Source organism: Diorhabda carinulata, chromosome 6, assembly GCF_026250575.1.
Source record: "Diorhabda carinulata isolate Delta chromosome 6, icDioCari1.1, whole genome shotgun sequence".
In the NCBI taxonomy this organism is placed as follows: Eukaryota; Metazoa; Arthropoda; class Insecta; order Coleoptera; family Chrysomelidae; genus Diorhabda; species Diorhabda carinulata.
Genome location: NC_079465.1, coordinates 23,806,841 through 23,833,849, shown reverse-complemented (window position 1 = coordinate 23,833,849; position 27,009 = coordinate 23,806,841). Strand labels below are relative to the sequence as shown.

The 27,009-nt window shown below is 33.5% G+C and overlaps 1 protein-coding gene across 2 annotated transcripts in view; it reads left to right on the top strand.

Annotated features, from left to right (window-relative positions):
- The window catches only part of LOC130895841 (chaoptin-like), a 134,602-nt gene that overhangs the window by 73,544 nt on the left and 34,049 nt on the right, over window positions 1–27,009 (top strand). For both annotated transcript variants that reach the window (XM_057803391.1, XM_057803392.1), the window contains one exon: window positions 18,298–18,474. In XM_057803391.1, the coding sequence (XP_057659374.1) occupies window positions 18,303–18,474 (172 nt within the window). In that variant the 5' untranslated portion in view covers window positions 18,298–18,302. The remainder of the gene's footprint in view (window positions 1–18,297; window positions 18,475–27,009) is intronic.

Genomic DNA, 27,009 nt, shown 5'->3' with positions numbered 1-27,009 from the left:
TTTATTGCTAGGCCATTTCCTTCAATGTTTTCCAATTATTTTATAAGAATATGTATTGGACTGCTGATGTTTTTAATGGAATGATGTATATCATCGCGCAACATATTATTTCTCCATACGATAACATCATTTTGAGATAGTTATTTGTGTCGTGGTTATTGAAATAAAACGAAGAACGGGAAATTTGTTATCTATTATAAGGAATAACGGTATGCAGTGGGACGTGTTTTTAATTTCAAAATCCATATTTCATCTGATCGCCAATAGAAAAATTTTTAATATCCATACGATATTTATGAGTGTATACTTCTACTATAGATTTGCTTTAGGTAGAATTATAGTTTCAGGATTTGAAACTCAAATTTCGAGCGTTGAACAAATTGTATACATTTTAGATATAGTAGATGAATAACAAAATATTACAAAGAGTGGTGGTTTGATTCTCGGTTTTTCAATAATTCTGATTTTCCCACTTTGAACGCAACATCCTTTTGCTTTATTTTTCTTTAGAACGTAGATCCATCTATCAGGAACAACTAAAATTAATAATAAACGTTGGAAAAGCTAAATATATATATTCATGTTGAAAAAATGGAAACTGGTGCCGTTTCTACGCATATTTTGTCGTCGTTACTTAAATTGATATTCGCATATAAAGTTTAATGTGGTGGATAAAACTGTAAAATCTGTTGTAGCTAATAATTCACATAAAAAGCAAAAGTCCTTCGATGTTCCATACACGTATTAGTTCGAAATAGAGCTCGTTGAAACTAGTCGTAAATTAGGGGAAAAGTCAACATTAAGTTGTTCATACTTAGAATTTATGGTGCACATTTCACAAATGCTATGAATAAACACAAACTGAGAGATGATATATAGGTAACTCGGATATTTTCATTATTCCACTGAAAAATAAGGAGAATGTGTTAATATTTCATTCAAAATATTCCACCGAAGCGATATCATATACGGCGACATTTTTCATTGTAGATACTTCGTATTGAACTATTAAAAAGATACATATTCTTAACTGTCACTTGTATATTGTCTTATTCACTAAAAAAGTTTGTTTAAATCGTATTAACAAACTGTATCTGTATCGAATATTTCTAATTATTTTTATAGTTAACTCTACACGTTTTCCAATGGAATTAAAGAGTCAAAGTTTGAATAATAATTAAATACATTTGATATCGTATATTTATTTATATGTGAGAAGTTTCTCGAATTTCATATTTCAATTGAATCATAAAAAAACCATTTTATAAAAGATAAATGAAAATCCATGCCAATGCTTTACCACCACTGATATATCTTATATATTAAAAAAATTGATGATTTCCATTCCGAGTCCGTTCAGGCGTTCTACCCAACCGATTTGCTTAATTTTTTTTTTTTTTTCAATGAAAGGTATTGATGCACAGATCAGCCATCAACCATCGGATTTCATCTAATTTTCACCATTCTCAAGTTATACTCAAATGCGGTTTCAGCCTGTACATTACTTACAGGAGTTTTTCACATACACACGTTCTATCCTCAATATCTCAGGTTCTATTCAAGATAGAGACTTCGTTTAAGTTTAAAAACACTCGCTGAAGCACCTTCTTTCTTTTGAGTTTTTGAACACATAAATCGGTTGAGTTGGAGAGGAGCTAAGCGCGAACATTCAATGTGGAGTTATGGATTTTTGTAGGTTTTTGGCAATTTTTCTACAATCAAAGATCTATATCTCAGGTTCTCATATAGCTACAGAGTTTGTTTTGATTTAAGAACACTCGATAAAACATCTTCTTTCTTTAGAGTTTTTGAACAATTAAATCGGTTGAGCTGGAGAGAAGCTAGGCGCGGACATTCAATGTGGAGTTATGGATTTTTGTAGGTTTTTGGCAATTTTTCTACATTCAAAGATCTATATCTCAGGATCTAATATAGCTATAGAGTTCGTTTTAGTTTAAGAACACTCGATGAAACACCTTCATTCTTTTGAGTTTTTGAACACTTAAATCGGTTGAGTTGGAGAGGAGCTAGGCGCGGACATTCAATGTGGAGTTATGAATTTTTGTAGGTTTTTGGCAATTTTCTACATTCAAAGATCTATATCTCAGGTTTTAAAATAGCTACAGACTTCGTTTTAGATTAAAAACACTCGCTGAAATATCTTCTTTCTTTTGAGTTTTTGAACACTTACATCGGTTGAGTTGGAAAGGAGCTAGGCGCGGACATTCAATGTGGAGTTATTGATTTTTGTAGGTTTTTCTCAATTTTTCTACATTCAAAGGTCTATATCTCAGGTTCTGATATAGCTACAGAGTTCGTTTTAGTTTAAGAACACTCGATGAAACACCTTCATTCTTTTGAGTTTTTGAACACTTAAATCGGTTGAGTTGGAGAGGAGCTAAGCGCGGACATTCAATGTGGAGTTATGGATTTTTGTAGGTTTTTGGCAAAGATCTATATCTCAGGTTCTAATATAGCTACAGAGTTCGTTTTAGTTTAAGAACACTCGCTGAAATACCTTCTTTCTTTTGAGTTTTTGAACACTTGAATCGGTTGAGCTGGAGAGAAGCTAGGCGCGGACATTCAATGTGGAGTTATGGATTTTTGTAGGTTTTTGGCAATTTTTCTACATTCAAAGATCTATATCTCAGGATCTAATATAGCTATAGAGTTCGTTTTAGTTTAAGAACACTCGATGAAACACCTTCATTCTTTTGAGTTTTTGAACACTTAAATCGGTTGAGTTGGAGAGGAGCTAGGCGCGGACATTCAATGTGGAGTTATGAATTTTTGTAGGTTTTTGGCAATTTTCTACATTCAAAGATCTATATCTCAGGTTTTAAAATAGCTACAGACTTCGTTTTAGATTAAAAACACTCGCTGAAATATCTTCTTTCTTTTGAGTTTTTGAACACTTACATCGGTTGAGTTGGAAAGGAGCTAGGCGCGGACATTCAATGTGGAGTTATTGATTTTTGTACGTTTTTCTCAATTTTTCTACATTCAAAGGTCTATATCTCAGGTTCTGATATAGCTACAGAGTTCGTTTTAGTTTAAGAACACTCGATGAAACACCTTCATTCTTTTGAGTTTTTGAACACTTAAATCGGTTGAGTTGGAGAGGAGCTAGGCGCGGACATTCAATGTGGAGTTATGGATTTTTGTAGGTTTTTGGCAAAGATCTATATCTCAGGTTCTAATATAGCTACAGAGTTCGTTTTAGTTTAAGAACACTCGCTGAAATACCTTCTTTCTTTTGAGTTTTTGAACACTTGAATCGGTTGAGTTGAAGAGGAGCTAGGCGCGGACATTCAATGTGGAGTTATGGATTTTTGTAGGTTTTTGGCAATTTTTCTACATTCAAAGATCTATATCTCAGGATCTAATATAGGTATAGAGTTCGTTTTAGTTTAAGAACACTCGATGAAACACCTTCATTCTTTTGAGTTTTTGAACACTTAAATCGGTTGAGTTGGAGAGGAGCTAGGCGCGGACATTCAATGTGGAGTTATGAATTTTTGTAGGTTTTTGGCAATTTTCTACATTCAAAGATCTATATCTCAGGTTTCAAAATAGCTACAGACTTCGTTTTAGATTAAAAACACTCGCTGAAATATCTTCTTTCTTTTGAGTTTTTGAACACTTACATCGGTTGAGTTGGAAAGGAGCTAGGCGCGGACATTCAATGTGGAGTTATTGATTTTTGTAGGTTTTTCTCAATTTTTCTACATTCAAAGGTCTATATCTCAGGTTCTGATATAGCTACAGAGTTCGTTTTAGTTTAAGAACACTCGATGAAACACCTTCATTCTTTTGAGTTTTTGAACACTTAAATCGGTTGAGTTGGAGAGGAGCTAAGCGCGGACATTCAATGTGGAGTTATGGATTTTTGTAGGTTTTTGGCAAAGATCTATATCTCAGGTTCTAATATAGCTACAGAGTTCGTTTTAGTTTAAGAACACTCGCTGAAATACCTTCTTTCTTTTGAGTTTTTGAACACTTGAATCGGTTGAGTTGGAGAGGAGCTAGGCGCGGACATTCAATGTGGAGTTATGGATTTTTGTAGGTTTTTGTCAATTTTTCTACATTCAAAGATCTACATCTCAGGTTCTAATATAGCTACAGAGTTCGTTTTGATTTAAGAACACTCGCTGAAACACTTTCTTTCTTTTAAGTTTTTGAACACTTAAATCGGTTGAGTTGGAGAGGAGCTAGGCGCGGACATTCAATGTGGAGTTATGGATTTTTGTAGGTTTTTGTCAATTTTTCTACATTCAAAGATCTATATCTCAGGATCTAATATAGGTATAGAGTTCGTTTTAGTTTAAGAACACTCGATGAAACACCTTCATTCTTTTGAGTTTTTGAACACTTAAATCGGTTGAGTTGGAGAGGAGCTAGGCGCGGACATTCAATGTGGAGTTATGAATTTTTGTAGGTTTTTGGCAATTTTTCTACATTCAAAGATCTATATCTCAGGATCTAATATAGGTATAGAGTTCGTTTTAGTTTAAGAACACTCGATGAAACACCTTCATTCTTTTGAGTTTTTGAACACTTAAATCGGTTGAGTTGGAGAGGAGCTAGGCGCGGACATTCAATGTGGAGTTATGGATTTTTGTAGGTTTTTGTCAATTTTTCTACATTCAAAGATCTACATCTCAGGTTCTAATATAGCTACAGAGTTCGTTTTGATTTAAGAACACTCGCTGAAACACTTTCTTTCTTTTAAGTTTTTGAACACTTAAATCGGTTGAGTTGGAGAGGAGCTAGGCGCGGACATTCAATGTGGAGTTATGGATTTTTGTAGGTTTTTGGCAAAGATCTATATCTCAGGTTCTAATATAGCTACAGAGTTCGTTTTAGTTTAAGAACACTCGCTGAAATACCTTCTTTCTTTTGAGTTTTTGAACACTTGAATCGGTTGAGTTGAAGAGGAGCTAGGCGCGGACATTCAATGTGGAGTTATGGATTTTTGTAGGTTTTTGGCAATTTTTCTACATTCAAAGATCTATATCTCAGGATCTAATATAGGTATAGAGTTCGTTTTAGTTTAAGAACACTCGATGAAACACCTTCATTCTTTTGAGTTTTTGAACACTTAAATCGGTTGAGTTGGAGAGGAGCTAGGCGCGGACATTCAATGTGGAGTTATGAATTTTTGTAGGTTTTTGGCAATTTTCTACATTCAAAGATCTATATCTCAGGTTTCAAAATAGCTACAGACTTCGTTTTAGATTAAAAACACTCGCTGAAATATCTTCTTTCTTTTGAGTTTTTGAACACTTACATCGGTTGAGTTGGAAAGGAGCTAGGCGCGGACATTCAATGTGGAGTTATTGATTTTTGTAGGTTTTTCTCAATTTTTCTACATTCAAAGGTCTATATCTCAGGTTCTGATATAGCTACAGAGTTCGTTTTAGTTTAAGAACACTCGATGAAACACCTTCATTCTTTTGAGTTTTTGAACACTTAAATCGGTTGAGTTGGAGAGGAGCTAAGCGCGGACATTCAATGTGGAGTTATGGATTTTTGTAGGTTTTTGGCAAAGATCTATATCTCAGGTTCTAATATAGCTACAGAGTTCGTTTTAGTTTAAGAACACTCGCTGAAATACCTTCTTTCTTTTGAGTTTTTGAACACTTGAATCGGTTGAGTTGGAGAGGAGCTAGGCGCGGACATTCAATGTGGAGTTATGGATTTTTGTAGGTTTTTGGCAATTTTTCTACATTCAAAGATCTATATCTCAGGTTTCAAAATAGCTACAGACTTCGTTTTAGATTAAAAACACTCGCTGAAATATCTTCTTTCTTTTGAGTTTTTGAACACTTGAATCGGTTGAGTTGGAGAGGAGCTAGGCGCGGACATTCAATGTGGAGTTATGAATTTTTGTAGGTTTTTGGCAATTTTCTACATTCAAAGATCTATATCTCAGGTTTCAAAATAGCTACAGACTTCGTTTTAGATTAAAAACACTCGCTGAAATATCTTCTTTCTTTTGAGTTTTTGAACACTTGAATCGGTTGAGTTGGAGAGGAGCTAGGCGCGGACATTCAATGTGGAGTTATGAATTTTTGTAGGTTTTTGGCAATTTTCTACATTCAAAGATCTATATCTCAGGTTTCAAAATAGCTACAGACTTCGTTTTAGATTAAAAACACTCGCTGAAATACCTTCTTTCTTTTGAGTTTTTGAACACTTGAATCGGTTGAGTTGGAGAGGAGCTAGGCGCGGACATTCAATGTGGAGTTATGAATTTTTGTAGGTTTTTGGCAATTTTCTACATTCAAAGATCTATATCTCAGGTTTCAAAATAGCTACAGACTTCGTTTTAGATTAAAAACACTCGCTGAAATATCTTCTTTCTTTTGAGTTTTTGAACACTTACATCGGTTGAGTTGGAAAGGAGCTAGGCGCGGACATTCAATGTGGAGTTATTGATTTTTGTAGGTTTTTCTCAATTTTTCTACATTCAAAGGTCTATATCTCAGGTTCTGATATAGCTACAGAGTTCGTTTTAGTTTAAGAACACTCGATGAAACACCTTCATTCTTTTGAGTTTTTGAACACTTAAATCGGTTGAGTTGGAGAGGAGCTAAGCGCGGACATTCAATGTGGAGTTATGGATTTTTGTAGGTTTTTGGCAAAGATCTATATCTCAGGTTCTAATATAGCTACAGAGTTCGTTTTAGTTTAAGAACACTCGCTGAAATACCTTCTTTCTTTTGAGTTTTTGAACACTTGAATCGGTTGAGTTGGAGAGGAGCTAGGCGCGGACATTCAATGTGGAGTTATGGATTTTTGTAGGTTTTTGTCAATTTTTCTACATTCAAAGATCTACATCTCAGGTTCTAATATAGCTACAGAGTTCGTTTTGATTTAAGAACACTCGCTGAAACACTTTCTTTCTTTTAAGTTTTTGAACACTTAAATCGGTTGAGTTGGAGAGGAGCTAGGCGCGGACATTCAATGTGGAGTTATGGATTTTTGTAGGTTTTTGTCAATTTTTCTACATTCAAAGATCTATATCTCAGGATCTAATATAACTACAGAAATCGTTCTTTTCTATTATAATGATTTCTGATCCTTATTTAATGGAAAGCTAGTTTATTATTATAATAATTAGTAGTTAGTATTTTACGGTTATTTAAATACATGTTTCGTCCGAATTGAACCGGTTTCGATTTGGATTAAGATAATCAAATTTGTACGACCCGAACAGTAAAAAATGAAGCGGAAATTTGTTAGATTCATCTCTATATTAAAACATCAAACATTATCAGTAATAAACTCACGTTTTTCCCTAAAACTCATCGCAGAATATTAATTAAATGGAAAATATGTTGTAAATGCATTAAATGTACGAAATCAAATTACCTATATAAATAGAATTTGCGATTTTCATCTATTTTGCTATTGAAAAAGGGCTTTTTGACATCTTTGATAACATGTGGGATTTATTACTGCAGCAAAATGCGAACACACATCAACTTCAATTTAGTAAAATCATAGTATTTATAAACAGAAAATGCTTCAAAACAAATTCTAATCGATATCTGATGGAACGGATGGAATTTATCGGAACAAAAAAATTAATTTCGATAATGCTTTTGATTTTACTTCAATTTCATATGATATGTCATATAATTATTAGTAAGGGCATGATGATTTTATGAAATATTATACGGTTATAATAATATTGCAGTTATATATATATTTCATGACAAATGTGATGAAAAATGAATGTACACCAAACTTTTTATATATTTCTCGTTTCAGGTATAAAAATGAGAGAATTGTGATACAGACATTATTATTATAATAAAACCCATGTCGTAGAATAACGCGAAAATATATTTTGTTATTTGTGGAAACAGGAAGCATATTTTTTACTAACGCATCATATGAAAACAAAACGATTTGTCATTTTTGATGAACACGAAACATATTTCTCCTTGGCGTGACGTCTGAGGTGTTAGATAGAGAGAAAATTTTTCGAATCCTAGCCGCAGGCGGGCATTTAGTTCGAAGGGTCATGCTATCTAGTAATAACCGCTACCGAGGGTGGCGGCAAATTGAAGTATATTCAACTCCGAATCCGAGTTTTTACTTCTTTTTTTGTTTTCGCTTCGTTTCTCTTGTCTTGTTAAAAAACACGCGAATACACTAGGTACCAATCAAATATCATTGACCAAAAAATTATTACGGTAGGCATGACTAGAAGAAAAATGGGGGGCACATCATTTTTCCCATGTTTTGGGACATTTTCGAATGTCTGTAGTTTATTTTTATATATCTATATATCTGTTTAAGCTACAATTCTTATTTTCGTCTCTCGAGCAATTGCTATGGGTCCGATTTGGTTCAAAATTAGCATACGTGGCTTTTTTGGCGGCGGATTGATGTTATTAGAGTTTGATTGAAAACAAATGAATATTTCGAGGGGTCTCAGTGCAAAAAAGTGGTTTTTGACCTTTGCTCACCTCTGCAGGTCAAACGAAAAGCGACTGAAAAATGAAATTTCACATGTAGGTTCAATTAGTTGCGAGATGATTTCCTGTCTAAGGTCGAAACTTTCCATCTCCACCCCTCTCCCTTTTATGGTCATTTTTGTTATATTTTCTTATTTTTTGGCCAGAAAAAGTTTAACTAGAGGGTTCGAGCTTCGCGTGCAAGTAGGGGTGATGTTGAAGAATTGTCTTTCTCAAGTTCAAAGTTTTCTTCTTCAGTTCTTCTAGCACAAAATGCCCGAAATTATTTTGATCGTTGTAATTGTTGAACTGGACCGCCTCCTATTTAATGAATAATATGAGTATGATCGTTGTTAGGGTGATTTTTTTTACTTCCCATTTTCGAAATTTCTTGTCATTATGACAATTTTTTCTTTGTTGTCACTTGGAATTGAACAAGAGGGTTCGAGACCACCGGGTCTATTGAAATTATGAATTTTCATTCGAGAGAGAGAGAGTTAACTTGTGAAACGAAAAGTTATTTAGGAATAGCAAATTTTCCATATGAAGAAATAAGATTGAGAATTGATATCATTTCCAAGAAATTCACTTTATGGAAAGATTTGTTTGTGTATTAGTTAAATTCTTCATTAGACGAAAAATTCGACTTTCGTGATGGAGTTCTGCTGCTCACGGCTTTTTTTATTAACATTTTTAATTGTTTTTATTTGTTTTTTTAATTTCTACGAATAACAAACTTAGTTTGACGTATCTAGTTTCATAAGTGACCCCGATATATTGAAAAGTTAAAAAGGAAAAAGGGAATTAAATACGCTTCGTCGTTTACCGAAAAACCAAATACAGAAAAAAGTTTTTTTCTGATATACTGCAAGCGTAATATTCTATGAGCAAAATTCTTTGTACGCTAGCTAAAGCCTTCGGTGCAGTATTCTGGTTACACATTTTTAAATGCACAAACACAAAAACTTCGTGGTTGAAAGATGATATTGTCAACATCTGTTTGTATTTTTCACTGGGACGACGTGTGATTTTTTTTACAAAAGGAATTTATATATTTGGAAAAGATGTCGTGAAAATACTTTTAGATGGTAAAACATTAAATGAAAACGAATAGTATCAAGGTACAAAAAGTGTCAAAACATTTAACTCGATCACAAAAAAAACTGTGTTACTGTTCATTAATGAAATATATCTAAAATAAATCGATTGAATGAGAAAATTCTGTGGGTTGAATGTTAACTAAATTTTTTTATATAAAATATTGAGTCGAAGCGCGTGATAACAAGTCCTGAATTAAAATATTTACCTATCAAGGTTGCAATATAAATGAGAAAATTGTGAAATAAAAAAATATCTCTGTCAATTTCTATGATAAAAATGTGAAAATATGATTTCAGCCATTATAATTTTTATAACAACAGGACGAATTATTAACGTCCTAAATTAAAAATTTCTAATTTTCAAATACTCTTTTTATAAACAATAAATCCAACAACATAAGGATTGTGCTGTTTAGAAATTTAAAACTTTTGTACTGATTTAAAATCACATATGGGGAATCAAACTCCCCGAACGGAGCTAAAATCCGCCATTGCGACTTGCATATGCATACATAAAAACGGAATCCTTTGTTGTGTTAGTGTTTGCACTGTACTCTCCTACATAACTTCATTTAGACTCGATTTTTCATTTTTCATTTTCTTTTTATCCACATATACTCACAGAGACCGAGAAATCCGACAATACCGCTTCGGTCTAACTACTTACGTGGATGTGATCAAAGAAAATGTTTTATCTTTGTTTTTCTATTTAAAATGCAGATCTCGGAGTTATTTGTTATTTTTGATACGTAATGAAAATGTATGAACTAATTAATTAATTGTTGGGAGTTATCATAAAAAAAAATAATGAAAAGTTTCTTTTATATCAAAAAGACGCGAGAGATTGAACTGAAGGGATAAAAGAGAAAAAATACAAGATCAAATATACGAAGATAATAATAGAAAAATAGAAATTTAGATAATAGTTGTTGTTTTTCGATATATTCAATTCCAATAACTGATATTAGCTTTTACCCGTGGCTTCGCTCGCATCGAATCTATCAAATAAGTATCAGAAATCATTATAATAGAAAAAAAACGAAGTCTGTAGCTATATTAGAACCTGTGATATAGATCTTTGAATGTAGAAAAATTGCCAAAAACCTACAAAAATCCATAACTCCACATTGAATGTCCGCGCCTAGCTCCTCTCCAACTCAACCGATTTAAGTGATCAAAAACTCAAAAGAAAGAAGGTATTCCAGCAAGTGTTCTTAAACCAAAACGAACTCTGTAGCTATATTAGAACCTGAGATATAGATCTTTGAATGAAGAAGAATTGCCAAAAACCTACAAAAATCCATAACTCCACATTGAATGTCCGCGCCTAGCTCCTCTCCAACTCAACCGATTTAAGTGTTCAAAAACTCAAAAGAAAGAAGGTGTTTCAGCGAGTGTTCTTAAACAAAACGAACTCTGTAGCTATATTGAAACCTGAGATATAGATCTTTGAATACAGAAAAATTGCCAAAAACCTAAAAAATCCATAACTCCACATTGAATGTCCGCGCCTAGCTCCTCTCCAACTCAACCGATTTAAGTGTCCAAAAACTCAAAAGGAAGAAGATATTTCAGCGAGTGTTTTTAATCTAAAACGAAGTCTGTAGCTATTTTAAAACCTGAGATATAGATCTTTGAATGTAGAAAATTGCCAAAAACCTACAAAAATTCATAACTCCACATTGAATGTCCGCGCCTAGCTCCTCTCCAACTCAACCGATTTAAGTGTTCAAAAACTCAAAAGAATGAAGGTATTTCATCGAGTGTTCTTAAACTAAAACGAACTCTGTAGCTATTTTAGAACATGAGATATAGATCTTTGAATGTAGAAAAATTGCCAAAAACCTACAAAAATCCATAACTCCACATTGAATGTCCGCGTCTAGCTCTTCTCCAACTCAACCGATTTAAGTGTTCTAAAACTCAAAAGAAAGAAGGTATTTCAGCGAGTGTTCTTAAACCAAAACGAAGTCTCTATCTTGAATAGAACCTGAGATATAGATCTTTGAATGTAGAAAAATTGCCAAAAACCTACAAAAATCCATAACTCCACATTGAATGTCCGCGCCTAGCTCCTCTCCAACTCAACCGATTCAAGTGTTCAAAAACTCAAAACAAAGAAGGTGTTTCAGCAAGTGTTCTTAAACCAAAACAAAGTCTCTATCTTGAATAGAACCTGAGATATTGAGAATAGAACGTGTGTATGTGAAAAATTCCCATAAGTAATGTACAGGGGGAAATCGCATTTGAGTATAACTTGAGAATGGTGAAAATTAGATGAAATCTGATGGTTGATGGCTGATCTGTGCATCAATACCTTCCATTGAGGAAAAAAAAATTAAGCAAATCGGTTGGGTAGAACGCCTGAACGGACTGAAATCACCAATCAATTTTTTTAATATATAAGATAATTTTAAGTTGCATACAAATAGTGACATCAAATTTGAGGTCTCTTTCTTTATATCTGTTTCTCTTGATATGAGATGAAATTATATGGTAACTGATGAATTTATTTATAGACGTTCCAAGTATAATAATTCGAGGTTCCATATAAGACACGTTTCACTTAGAATAATCAATTATTTTTTATTGAAGTGTTACGGTTATGTTGTAGCTATTCAAAACGACATTTATAACGACACGAAGTGTCTCTTAGTACACTAAAAGCATATTTTACATATATGCAAGTAGCAATTTGAAGCGTTAAGATGCTTTAATACCATCAAATATTCAGCAATAAATATTAATACACCTCATAGAAACTAAGTTGGGGTTTACCGTCTAAACCGAATTACCATAGTTTTCGTGTTAACCCCGAACTTCTGACATACAAAACGATCTGCAATCCTTAAATATTTAAAGGGGGCGGTTGGAGATAGATATCTTATATATATATATACGTATCCGTTGCATAATATCGCAATAACCGCCCCGTGGAACTAACCGACTTTACATAGTGTTAGGTCAAATATTTATTGTTCTGATACGCCTTTAACTCGATTTAATATATTTTATCCACAACTATTAATTAATATATCTATTAAATATGCGATTATTATCAAGTAATGCCCTGCATTACCATATAGAATTATATAGAAAATATATTTTGGATATTTTAATAAACTTTGTGGGTAATAGCCATCATTATACGCTTGTTGAATAATACTATAATCACACCACGCTACCTAATCAAATATATAGTTCGGGGGTGAGGGTAACTTAGGATAAATTTGAAAATAGGTGCCAGGATACGTACATTTTATCTTTTATTGAATTGATCGCATCTCTTCCTGTACAAAAAACTCCATTTAGTACTGAATCTTTTGCTAATCGTTTCATTAACACGTATTCCAAATGAAGGTAATACTCAAATTTAATAATATAGTTTTGCTGTCACATAAAATAGGACATTTCATTCTTTCAAGAAGGGTTTCTTTTATGGCACACGGTCAGATAAAATCCCATCTTTTTTATTTGATTTCAACCAGGAAAGACCCTGTAAGATAGCATAGAGCTCCGCGGTATAAATTGTTTTGTATTTTGAATGTACACTGTACATCCAACTACAACCCTAAGTTTTTTATCAATGAAAAATTTCGACGAATTAGTTATATCTCCTGTTTTTGTTCTTATTTCCATCCGAAGAAAGAATTAGATTGAAAGTAAACATTTTAGTGCGTTGAGAATTTTCTATCGTTGGAGTGAAATTTTTGTTTAGTGTAGATAAATAGGATTTCAAATTTCTTATGCATCATCTGCGATAAATATTTCATCGTACTATTTCACGAAAAACTTTTATATACTACAGAAGTGGAGAGTAGACAACACTCGTAAGATTTAGAGGGTTGGATACGCAGATTTCTATTTAATCGATATATTTCAAATATGAATATGACTTTTATTCAATAACGTAAGCTACTGTGTCCTTGTTAAGGAAATTAATATAAATAGAAATTGTATATAAATGCGACAAGGTTGTTTTACGACAACAGAGATATGTCTTGAATATTTTATATCCGGTAAAATATAAAATTTAATGAGTATACGTTTCATAATGTTTCTCATTCTTGAAGTTATTTCAATGTAATTTTCCGTCGTTATTGCCATGCATTACATGACATTGCCAACGTGTTCACGCCGACCATAAAGTTTATATTTGTACGAGCTGTTCTTATTTCTGCGTTACAGAGCTGGGAATATTACCAGTTCCCTCTGATAGAAAATTAAACTTCATATTATTTTAGATCTTGATAAAAAAGAAACACCATAATGTCCCTAACAAACAAAATATTCTTTATTGGTTTATGCTAGTGATTAAGACTTTTCACAACATTTTTAAGGAATTTGTTGTGAATTTCTGAATATAATTCAATTTTTTTAAGTCTATTAAACTTTTTACTGGCCATAATAACACGATTTCAGCCAAGAAAATGAATGGTTATTATAAGTTGACTTTTCCTTTCAAATATTGTGGTTAACAAGAATAAATATTTCATATTTGTGTAATAAAAAACGAAAATGGTGTGAGTACACTGAAAAAAACTAGCCTTTGTTAGGATTTTTCCAATTATTAATATTTGTACGTAATACTTTGGTCTTGCCATTTGTGCTTTCCAAATTTCCTAACCACTACATTTTTTTTAAATCTAATTATTTGAATGATGTTTCACACACAAAACGAATGAAATTATTCTAAATCAAGCAGAATTGACTGAATCAAAAAAATCTTGTTGCAATTGGAATTGATATAAATTAAAACGAAAATGAAATAGAATATTCCGCTCGATATTTCCTAGATTTTTTATACTCTCTGTAACTGAATAGGAAAAATACTTTATGGGTTTATTTTTATAAGGCTGAAGGATACACCTGAAAATAATTCACATGGTGGATCCCTTAAGGAATATTTCTACGGAAATTTGTTCCTTGGTGACCAAGTGGGGTCGGTAAGTGGCGCCGAAATCGCGTTCACGGCCGGGTATGATCGAAAATCCTGCTACGGTGTACGAATTTTATTAATGTTTTGGGAATTCGATGTATAGTTAGATGCTGGCTATGGCTGAGTTGGATATAAGCGTTTCAATGAAAAATATGATAATCGAAATGAATCTTCTAAACGATAGAAACCTGTTTACACTGTGGAAAAGTACATTTTCAATAATAGAACAAACATGGTTATATTTCTTTGAAAAAATCACGGATAAACAAATATTTTACCGATGATTGAATAAATGTGATAATAGAGAAAAGCTTGATACAGTCGAACCTCGATATATCGAACCTCGATATAGCGAATTCCTTGATAAATCGAAGTTTTTCTAGTCCTCTTGAATCTTTCCTCTGTTATTTTTACCTCCACCTATCGAAGGACTGATTTAGAAGACCTTGATATATCTAATTTCCCAAGATTCCTTAGCTTACACTGCACCTACTACAAAACGAAGTTTTTGTAAGTAAATCTCTACATATCGAAGCACAGTTGAAAAAATACAAAACGTTTAACCTGAACAGACCGTTCTGAGAAGCATTGCCTTTCTCAGAACGGCCTCTTTTCTCAAGTATCTACCCCACTCACATTTGTTTCCAGTTTATTTCAATTCCGAAAAATAGGGAGAAGTATGAAAATCAAGCTTGTTCGTCATCAAAGAGGATTAAAGGGCCCGAGCTCCAAGACATCGACGAGTGTGTTGTGGAGTGGTTGAAGCAGTGTCGCGACAAAAGCTTATCGATAAATGGTCCAACCTTACAGGAAAAATTAACAGAATTCGCTGGAGAACTCGGTAAACCAAATTTCCGTGCTAGTAATGACTGGCTTCTGAACTTTAAGAATTGGAATGAAATTGTTTGCAAAAAAATTACCAGGGAAAGTTCAACTGTAGACGATAATGTGTAGATACAGTGGAGTGAAAACTTTTTGAACTAACAAAAGGGTACAATCCTGAAGATATATTTAACGCTGACGAAACTGCACTTCATTATCAGTGCTTACCGGACAAAACCTTAGCATTCAAAGGGGAGTTGGGTCGTGGCGGAAAAAATAGCAAGCAGAGAGTTACAGTACTTCTTTGGAAAAGCAAAAAACCTTTGATGTTTTAAGGGGGTTAAAAGCCAACTAATGAACTACACATCAAACCAAAGATCTTCGATGAAATCTGGCATTTTTGGCTAACGGTTAACGGACCTAGACAAGAAGATTTATAAACAAAACAAAAATTTATAGACAATTGTACAGCACATGGGGATCTTACCGAACTCAAAAACATAAAAATTGAGGTCGTACCTCTGAACATCACATCCAAACTACAGCCTCTTGATCAAGGTAAAATAAAAAACTTTAAAGTTCTTTACAGGAAATAAGTGGTGCACCAATTTCTCCTTGACATCGACGAAAAAAAATCCGACAAAAATTAACTCGCTTGATGCTATGGAGATGGCTTCGAAGGCGTGGACAAATGTGACAGAAAAAACCATTGAGACTTGTTTCAAGAAATGCGGGTTTAACCGGAAATATCAAGATCGTGAAAGAACAGCTGAAGAGGATGGTACAGCACTTAATGTAGATGAAACTCCTGCACGATGGAGCGAAATTACAAAGAGCTTAAGAATTGAAGAGCTAACTCTCAAGGAATTTGTAAGTTTTGACGATGCGAGGTGTTAAGCGATGCAGACATCATCACATCCGTTTACACAGAGGCAGAAGAAGATGACAGCGAGGACAATGTGAAAAGCCAGATCGAGGAATTGGATACAAACCCCACTCTTCGTGATGCTCGATGTGCTATTACAATCTTGCGGAAATTCTTGCAAAAGAAAACTGAAATGAGCGATCGGGCAATCCAATCTATTGCAGTATTGGATGATGCATTGGACAAAGTGCCGTTTTCAGGTAGACAAACCACAATTTCCGATTTTTTTCAAAGCTCAACTTAATTTTTTTTCCACACATTCAATATGTATCTCATTATCAAGTCAATTGTTTTATTGTGAAATAATAACCAAGGATCGTTCTTATTCTAAATACGTAATTATTTTATTTCTAACTGTTTTTTTTATGTTTGTCATTAAAATTCTTCATTTAAATATTCATGAAATAGCAATCGTAAACAATGTTAATTGGCGTAAATTGTATTGTTTTATATGTACATCAGTCAAAAATCACCTCAATAAATCGAACCTCGTTATATCAAAATCCTCGATAATTCGAAGTTTTCCCGTTTCCTCTGAGCTTCGATGTACCGAGGAGGTTCGACTGTAATAACATAACCTTCGAGAAGTGTGTGTAGATATAAATCGTACAACTTGTAAGTTGATCAAAAAGTGCATGCAAACTTGGTGAAGTTAAACATCAGGATTTACACAATCTCCTCTATCGTTTACAGTTCGTGACTAAGAATTGCTTAGTAATAAAATAAAAAGTCTGCCAACTATTTGTATATTCAAATTCCGCAATATACTTTGTTAATATTCCGACCCGTTTTATATCCTTTTCTGTTCGTCGAGTGATAAACACAATTTAATAGGATTTTCGTTAGTTTCGTTTAATTTAGACTCTGTAATCTGATCCGTCTCGACATCCTAAAACATATTAGGGAAACTGTAAACACAACGTTAGTTTAATATGAAGTACTATGCTAATATTAGGTTAATATTTGTTATTGCTCGATGTATGCAGTTCGGGATATTATTACAAATTATGTATAAATGGGGAGACAGACCGTCGCGTCGACGAATCCCCAACTTGGATCTTATATCGAACGAACACCAAAATGAATACGAAGTAACTTCTTAAGTAAACGTATAAGAGGAATGGGCATACGAAAGAAAAATAAACACAAATGAAGATTATTCATTCGTAAATTTCATTTCCGTTCGAATTAATATTTAATCGAAATAACATAACTTTTTCATAAATCACGTTCCCGGTTATTGACAAAAATATATTAATCACGTTATAGGTATTAAGAAAAAAAAATGTGGAAGCTTTTATACTGTAATTGATGGTAGTGTAAGGCTTTTAGTAATCTCGGATGACAAATCGGCCGAAATGATCATAAAGAAACATGACTTTAATCAACACTCACTGCTGGCGAAATGAGATTCTATTATATCTAGAAAAATTAATCGAAAGATTTCATAAATAATTGAAAAGGAGCAATACTCTTGGAGTTTCTACAAATATCACTTAAATAAATTAGTCATCCTGAAACTATGAATCGTGTCCTTCGGTGTGCATCGAATTGTTTTAAAAAATTATTTTGCTAAATAAATTCCAATAGCAATTAATAATTGGACAAATATCTAATTAATCTTTTGTAATTTCAATTTAATGTTGTACGTAGTTAAAATTTAGTTGATTAATAATTTCTAATTATTATATGTACGTAACAATTGTATTCTCAATAATTCAAATATAAATTCGAATAACCTCAATCATTTGGAATACAATGAATTTCCAATTAAATAAATTTTATAGAGATGTTATTAAATAAATACAGACTAATTAATGTGTAATTAACAAATTTCTGTAACCTCTACCAATTTATTCTATTCAAGATAAGTCTGCTGACTCTGAGTACATCTTAAAAACTAATAGTAACAAGAAATTATTGAAGTTATTCAATAATGAAGATCGTCGCTAATACGAATAATTCCATTTCAAAATAATATGCGGAATCATACTCTATTCTACCTTATATTGAAGTATAATACAAATTATTCCATTCCAGGAACAATGCTTCCAGTATGGAGTATCCTAATTGTCCTGTTTCTTCGATGTAGCGGCTTAACTTCAAACAGCTGCGGCTTTAACTCCATGTGTACGTGTTCTTCGGGACAACACGATCTTGCCTCGAGGAGTTTGCACACCGTTAGCTGTCTCTCGGTGCCCTTCTACAAATTTCCAAGTAAGTACATATATACTAGACAAGGTATATATATATATGTTATTGTTGTTGTTGTTCTTTTGAATTGTCATAAATTAGATAGTTTGTCAAAGCAGTCACGGTACACGTTGGCTGTTTTCTTCAAGTGAATTATGGAAATTTCTATACGAAGAATCATCAGGTACAAACAACGGTTAAATTCATTAACATGTACTTCTCGATATTAATTATGCTGAAGGACATCGTTTGTTTTAGCGTTAATAACATTCTTATATCCGAGGGAATGTCTTTGTCCATTAGTTTCTCGATTCCTCACAATATTATTCTACATTCAAACTAGTTACGATGAATATAAATCACCTAAAGGTTCGGAAAATTAGTTTGATGTTATAGTATAGTATTGCTGGTGCCTATACGGTTCTATTATTGTTGTTTTACTGCCATGTTTCATTTGTAATGCTATTAAAACAAAATTATTGGTTTTGGTAGTTGTTTCACTATCCATCCATTAATTTAAGTGCTATTAAATTTACAAAACTCGTAAAATTCACTTTTATTACTTACCGCCGCAAAAAAATAGACATTCGCAGAACTAGATAAAAAATTGAGAACGATTATCAGATATTGGTGAGCGCTGATTTTCACAAAAGTTTTTCTACCTCATTTCATTGAACTAAACAAAGAATGTTTAATTTACAATATAGAAATAATGATAATGAATTGAAGAGATTGTGGAGTAATAAGAAAAAAATATTTTATTTATACGGATGGTCTCAATAAGTTATTTAGAAGAAAAATTGATTATTTCTTAATGGTAAATATTAAAAATTTGTATTGATTCTTGTTCCAACACAATAATAAGTCAAAGTATATTATTTTCAATCATGTATTTTTCAAAATCACCAAATAATTCATCTATTTTGTGATTGTTATTTTACTTTAAGAATTTATATACAGTCGAACCTCCTCGGTACATCGAAGCTCAGGGGGAACGGAAACACTTCGAATTATCGAGGATTTTGATATAACTAGGTTCGATTTATTGAGGTGATTTTTGACTGATGTACATATAAAACAATACAATTTACGCCAATTAACATTGTTTACGATTGCTATTCTATGAATATTTAAATGAAGAATTTTAATGACAAACATAAAAAAACAGTTAGAAATAAAATAATTACGTATTTAGAATAAGAACGATCCTTGGTTATTATTTCACAATAAAACAATTGACTTGATAATGAGATACATATTGAATGTGTGGAAAAAAAATTAAGTTGAGCTTTGAAAAAAATCGGAAATTGTAGTTTGTCTACCTGAAAACGGCACTTTGTCCAATGCATCATCCAATACTGCAATAGATTGGATTGCCCGATCGCTCATTTCAGTTTTCTTTTGCAAGAATTTCCGCAAGATTGTAATAGCACATCGAGCATCACGAAGAGTGGGGTTTGTATCCAATTCCTCGATCTGGCTTTTCACATTGTCCTCGCTGTCATCTTCTTCTGCCTCTGTGTAAACGGATGTGATGATGTCTGCCTCGCTTAACACCTCGCATCGTCAAAACTTACAAATTCCTTGAGAGTTAGCTCTTCAATTCTTAAGCTCTTTGTAATTTCGCTCCATCGTGCAGGAGTTTCATCTACATTAAGTGGTGTACCATCCTCTTCAGCTGTTATTTCACGATCTTGATATTTCCGATTAAACCCGCATTTCTTGAAACAAGTCTCAATGGTTTTTTCTGTCACATTTGTCGACGCCTTCGAAGCCATCCCCATGGCATAAAGCAAGTTAATTTTTGTCGGATTTTTCTCGTCGCTGTCAAGGAGAAATTGACGCACCACTTCTTTCCTGTAAAGAACTTTAAAGTTTTTTATTTTACCTTGATCAAGAGGCTGTAGTTTGGATGTGATGTTCAGAGGTACGACCTCAATTTTTATGTTTTTGAGTTCGGTAAGATCCCCATGTGCTGTACAATTGTCTATAAATTTTTGTTTTGTTTATAAATCTTCTTGTCTAGGTCCGTTAACCGTTTGCCAAAAATGTCAGATTTCATCCAAGATCTTTGGTTTGATGTGTAGTTCATTAGTTGTCTTTTAACCCCCTTAAAACATCAAAGGTTTTCTGCTTTTCCAAAGAAGTACTGTAACTCTCTGCTTGCTATTTTTTCCGCCACGACCCAACTCCCCTTTGAATGCTAAGGTTTTGTCCGGTAAGCACTGATAATGAAGTGCAGTTTCGTCAGCGTTAAATATATCTTCAGAATTGTACCCTTTTGTTAGTTCAAAAAGTTTTTCACTCCACTGTATCTACACATTATCGTCTACAGTTGAACTTTCCCTGGTAATTTTTTTGCAAACAATTTCATTCCAATTCTTAAAGTTCAGAAGCCAGTCATTACTAGCACGGAAATTTGGTTTACCGAGTTCTCCAGCGAATTCTGTTAATTTTTCCTGTAAGGTTGGACCATTTATCGATAAGCTTTTGTCGCGACACTGCTTCAACCACTCCACAACACACTCGTCGATGTCTTGGAACTCGGGCCCTTTAATCCTCTTTGATGACGAACAAGCTTGATTTTCATACTTCTCCCTATTTTTCAGAATTGAAATAAACTGGAAACAAATGTGAGAAGGGTAGTTACTTGAGAAAAAAGGCCGTTCTGAGAAAGGCAATACTTCTCAGAACTGTCTGTTCAGGTTAAACGCTTTGTATTTTTTCAACTGGGCTTCGATATGTAGAGGTTTTCTTACAAAAACTTCGTTTTGTAGTAGGTGCAGTGTAAGCTAAGGAATCTTGGAAAATTCGATATATTAAGGTCTTATAAACCAATCCTTCGATATATGGAGGTAAAAATAACATAGGAAAGAATCAAAAGGACTAGAAAAACTTCGATTTATCAAGGAATTCGCTATATCTAGGTTCGATATATCGAGGTTCGACTGTATATGCTTTTGTGTATATATATTCTACATCGTTATCACTGTGGTCAAATATTACATCTTTCAAACATGTCATTTTACATACTTTATTGTCCATACGAACGAATTGTTTTAGTAAAAACACCAGATTGCCGTAGATGATATCGCCCAAGTTAATTAGGCAGAGTTTTTTTAGTTGTACTCGCCTGAAATGGCTATTGCAAAAGCGAAATGAAAATTTGAAAAGTCCTTTAATGAAGTTTGTAATTTTCACGCTTGGCAGTTTTTTCTCTTCCTGTTTAGCTATTTTTTTATTTATCACGAACGGTAACATCAGCCATTTGTGTGACGGAAACTAAATCCGAGATTTTTCAAGGTAAAACTATGGAAGATTGCAATTTTTGTCGGCCCAAAAATGCACACTGCCAGGTAATTGCTTTTATAACGATGCGGTGAATCGGTTTTTCTGGTTCACAGGACCCTTTCAGATGAAATTTATAGAGGCAGCATTTTTAGTCGTTGCAAAACTTTGATAGTGCTGTTATTAACGTATTGTTACCGACAAAGGACATGACGAGTTGACTTCTTTTTGAATATGTCAAATTTGTAGTTATTTCTCAATATTCTCCACAGTATATTGAATTCGAAACTGGCTATTTAATATTTTAAAGCATTGTTATAATTAAAAAAATACAATTATTCTTCACATAATAATTTCCAGCCCTACGGCTGAACATTAACAGAACGCGAAAGGGACAGCGCATCCTTTATAATAGCCCCTTTTCCGGTTGTAATGTCCGGTTCATCTCCGACTTCTATGATATATTAATTCATTTAATTCAGACCTTCAATGATTCAAAGTGACCCATCCGAAGCTCGACGCCGCTTGACGTCCACCCATTTCTATTTCGAGATCCATTAGCGTCGTATTAGCTGGTCCAAAAGGGCTTAGAACGAATTGATGTTTAATCATTACACATTTGTAAACAGTTTGGAAAAAGTTTGGTGGTCCATAATTACATTGAAAATGCGAATATCTCAGTAGGATCAGTGATAGATTTGATGTTTCATCCCTCCAATTTAGACTTTTATTAATAGTGATATTTACAATTTATTTTTAAAATACGAAAACATAAAATTAATTAAGTATTTTCTTTTAGAAAGAAAAGGGTAAATATTTGGCCATTAAAAATGCCTCTCACCGTACGTTGGACCAAACTTGATGTAAAAACCATCATCTATCATCATTGTTATCACATTACCCTTACTGGATTTTGTTATTTTATGTTATGCAGAGGAATGTTCTGCTCGACGCCATTGTTCTTCAGTTTATGTTCAAAAGTATACGCTGAAATGTACGAAAACGGAATAATGGGATAGAATAGGTACGCCGTATTATCCGACACAGAATTCTAAAGTTTCTGTTCCCTCTGGAAAACAAAAATGGGATGCTGGACGCCTGTATAAATAGTGAAAGTTTCAAATACTTTCAGAAAACAACGGACCTCTTCCAGATAAACAAATATTCGTATCTGATATTATTTTACAAATTATCTTCGTTCCATTGAATAGAAAGATTTAAACTAGAAATCATGAATCATTATATAATATTTAATCGTTGCAGAATAGAAATATCGAGTCAATAATTTGACAAATTTGAAAAATCAAATGATTTTATATATTAAAAAAATTGATGATTTCCATTCCGAGTCCTTTCAGGCGTTCAACCCAACCGATTTGCTTAATTTTTTTTTCCTCAATGAAAGGTATTGATGCTCAGATCAGCCATCAACCATCAAATTTCATCTAATTTTCACCATTCTCAAGTTATACTCAAATGCGATTTCCCCCTGTACATTACTTATGGGAGTTTTTCACATACACACGTTCTATCCTCAATATCTCAGGTTCTATTCAAGATATGGACTTCGTTTTAGTTTAAGAACACTCGATGAAATACCTTCTTTCTTTTGAGTTTTTCAACACTTAAATCGGTTGAGTTGGAGAGGAGCTAAACGCGGACATTCAATGTGGAGTTATGGATTTTTGTAGGTTTTTGGCAATTTTTCTACATTCAAAGATATATATATATCAGGTTCTGACATAGCTACAGAGTTCGTTTTCATTTAAGAACACTCGATGAAACACCTTCTTTCTTTTGAGTTTTTGAACACTTAAATCGGTTGAGTTGGAGAGGAGCTAAGCGCGGACATTCAATGTGGAGTTATGGATTTTTGTAGGTTTTTGGCAATTTTTCTACATTCAAAGATATATATATATCAGGTTCTGACATAGCTACAGAGTTCGTTTTCATTTAAGAACACTCGATGAAACACCTTCTTTCTTTTGAGTTTTTGAACACTTAAATCGGTTGAGTTGGAGAGGAGCTAAGCGCGGACATTCAATGTGGAGTTATGGATTTTTGTAGGTTTTTGGCAATTTTTCTACATTCAAAGATATATATATCAGGTTCTGATATAGCTACAGAGTTCGTTTTGGTTTGAGAACACTCGCTGAAATATCTTCTTTCTTTTGAGTTTTTGAACACTTAAATCGGTTGAGTTGGAGAGGAGCTAAGCGCGGACATTCAATGTGGAGTTATGGATTTTTGTAGGTTTTTGGCAATTTTTCTACATTCAAAGATCTATATCTCAGGTTCTGATATAGCTACAGAGTTCGTTTTCATTTAAGAACACTCGATGAAACACCTTCTTTCTTTTGAGTTTTTGAACACTTAAATCGGTTGAGTTGGAGAGGAGCTAAGCGCGGACATTCAATGTGGAGTTATGGATTTTTGTAGGTTTTTGGCAATTTTTCTACATTCAAAGATATATATATATCAGGTTCTGACATAGCTACAGAGTTCGTTTTCATTTAAGAACACTCGATGAAACACCTTCTTTCTTTTGAGTTTTTGAACACTTAAATCGGTTGAGTTGGAGAGGAGCTAAGCGCGGACATTCAATGTGGAGTTATGGATTTTTGTAGGTTTTTGGCAATTTTTCTACATTCAAAGATATATATATCAGGTTCTGATATAGCTACAGAGTTCGTTTTGGTTTGAGAACACTCGCTGAAATATCTTCTTTCTTTTGAGTTTTTGAACACTTAAATCGGTTGAGTTGGAGAGGAGCTAAGCGCGGACATTCAATGTGGAGTTATGGATTTTTGTAGGTTTTTGGCAATTTTTCTACATTCAAAGATCTATATCTCAGGTTCTGATATAGCTACAGAGTTCGTTTTCATTTAAGAACACTCGATGAAACACCTTCTTTCTTTTGAGTTTTTGAACACTTAAATCGGTTGAGTTGGAGAGGAGCTAAGCGCGGACATTCAATGTGGAGTTATGGATTTTTGTAGGTTTTTGGCAATTTTTCTACATTCAAAGATCTATATCTCAGGTTCTGATATAGCTACAGAGTTCGTTTTCATTTAAGAACACTCGATGAAACACCTTCTTTCTTTTGAGTTTTTGAACACTTAAATCGGTTGAGTTGGAGAGGAGCTAAGCGCGGACATTCAATGTGGAGTTATGGATTTTTGTAGGTTTTTGGCAATTTTTCTACATTCAAAGATCTATATCTCAGGTTCTGATATAGCTACAGAGTTCGTTTTCATTTAAGAACACTCGATGAAACACCTTCTTTCTTTTGAGTTTTTGAACACTTAAATCGGTTGAGTTGGAGAGGAGCTAAGCGCGGACATTCAATGTGGAGTTATGGATTTTTGTAGGTTTTTGGCAATTTTTCTACATTCAAAGATATATATATATCAGGTTCTGACATAGCTACAGAGTTCGTTTTCATTTAAGAACACTCGATGAAACACCTTCTTTCTTTTGAGTTTTTGTACACTTAAATCGGTTGAGTTGGAGAGGAGCTAAGCGCGGACATTCAATGTGGAGTTATGGATTTTTGTAGGTTTTTGGCAATTTTTCTACATTCAAAGATCTATATCTCAGGTTCTGATATAGCTACAGAGTTCGTTTTCATTTAAGAACACTCGATGAAACACCTTCTTTCTTTTGAGTTTTTGAACACTTAAATCGGTTGAGTTGGAGAGGAGCTAAGCGCGGACATTCAATGTGGAGTTATGGATTTTTGTAGGTTTTTGGCAATTTTTCTACATTCAAAGATATATATATATATCAGGTTCTGACATAGCTACAGAGTTCGTTTTCATTTAAGAACACTCGATGAAACACCTTCTTTCTTTTGAGTTTTTGAACACTTAAATCGGTTGAGTTGGAGAGGAGCTAAGCGCGGACATTCAATGTGGAGTTATGGATTTTTGTAGGTTTTTGGCAATTTTTCTACATTCAAAGATATATATATCAGGTTCTGATATAGCTACAGAGTTCGTTTTGGTTTGAGAACACTCGCTGAAATATCTTCTTTCTTTTGAGTTTTTGAACACTTAAATCGGTTGAGTTGGAGAGGAGCTAAGCGCGGACATTCAATGTGGAGTTATGGATTTTTGTAGGTTTTTGGCAATTTTTCTACATTCAAAGATCTATATCTCAGGTTCTGATATAGCTACAGAGTTCGTTTTCATTTAAGAACACTCGATGAAACACCTTCTTTCTTTTGAGTTTTTGAACACTTAAATCGGTTGAGTTGGAGAGGAGCTAAGCGCGGACATTCAATGTGGAGTTATGGATTTTTGTAGGTTTTTGGCAATTTTTCTACATTCAAAGATCTATATCTCAGGTTCTGATATAGCTACAGAGTTCGTTTTCATTTAAGAACACTCGATGAAACACCTTCTTTCTTTTGAGTTTTTGAACACTTAAATCGGTTGAGTTGGAGAGGAGCTAAGCGCGGACATTCAATGTGGAGTTATGGATTTTTGTAGGTTTTTGGCAATTTTTCTACATTCAAAGATCTATATCTCAGGTTCTGATATAGCTACAGAGTTCGTTTTCATTTAAGAACACTCGATGAAACACCTTCTTTCTTTTGAGTTTTTGAACACTTAAATCGGTTGAGTTGGAGAGGAGCTAAGCGCGGACATTCAATGTGGAGTTATGGATTTTTGTAGGTTTTTGGCAATTTTTCTACATTCAAAGATCTATATCTCAGGTTCTGATATAGCTACAGAGTTCGTTTTCATTTAAGAACACTCGATGAAACACCTTCTTTCTTTTGAGTTTTTGAACACTTAAATCGGTTGAGTTGGAGAGGAGCTAAGCGCGGACATTCAATGTGGAGTTATGGATTTTTGTAGGTTTTTGGCAATTTTTCTACATTCAAAGATATATATATATCAGGTTCTGACATAGCTACAGAGTTCGTTTTCATTTAAGAACACTCGATGAAACACCTTCTTTCTTTTGAGTTTTTGTACACTTAAATCGGTTGAGTTGGAGAGGAGCTAAGCGCGGACATTCAATGTGGAGTTATGGATTTTTGTAGGTTTTTGGCAATTTTTCTACATTCAAAGATCTATATCTCAGGTTCTGATATAGCTACAGAGTTCGTTTTCATTTAAGAACACTCGCTGAAACACCTTCTTTCTTTTGAGTTTTTGATCACTTAAATTGGTTGAGTTGGAGAGGAGCTAGGCGCGGACATTCAATGTGGAGTTATGGATTTTTGTAGGTTTTTGGCAATTTTTCTACATTCAAAGATCT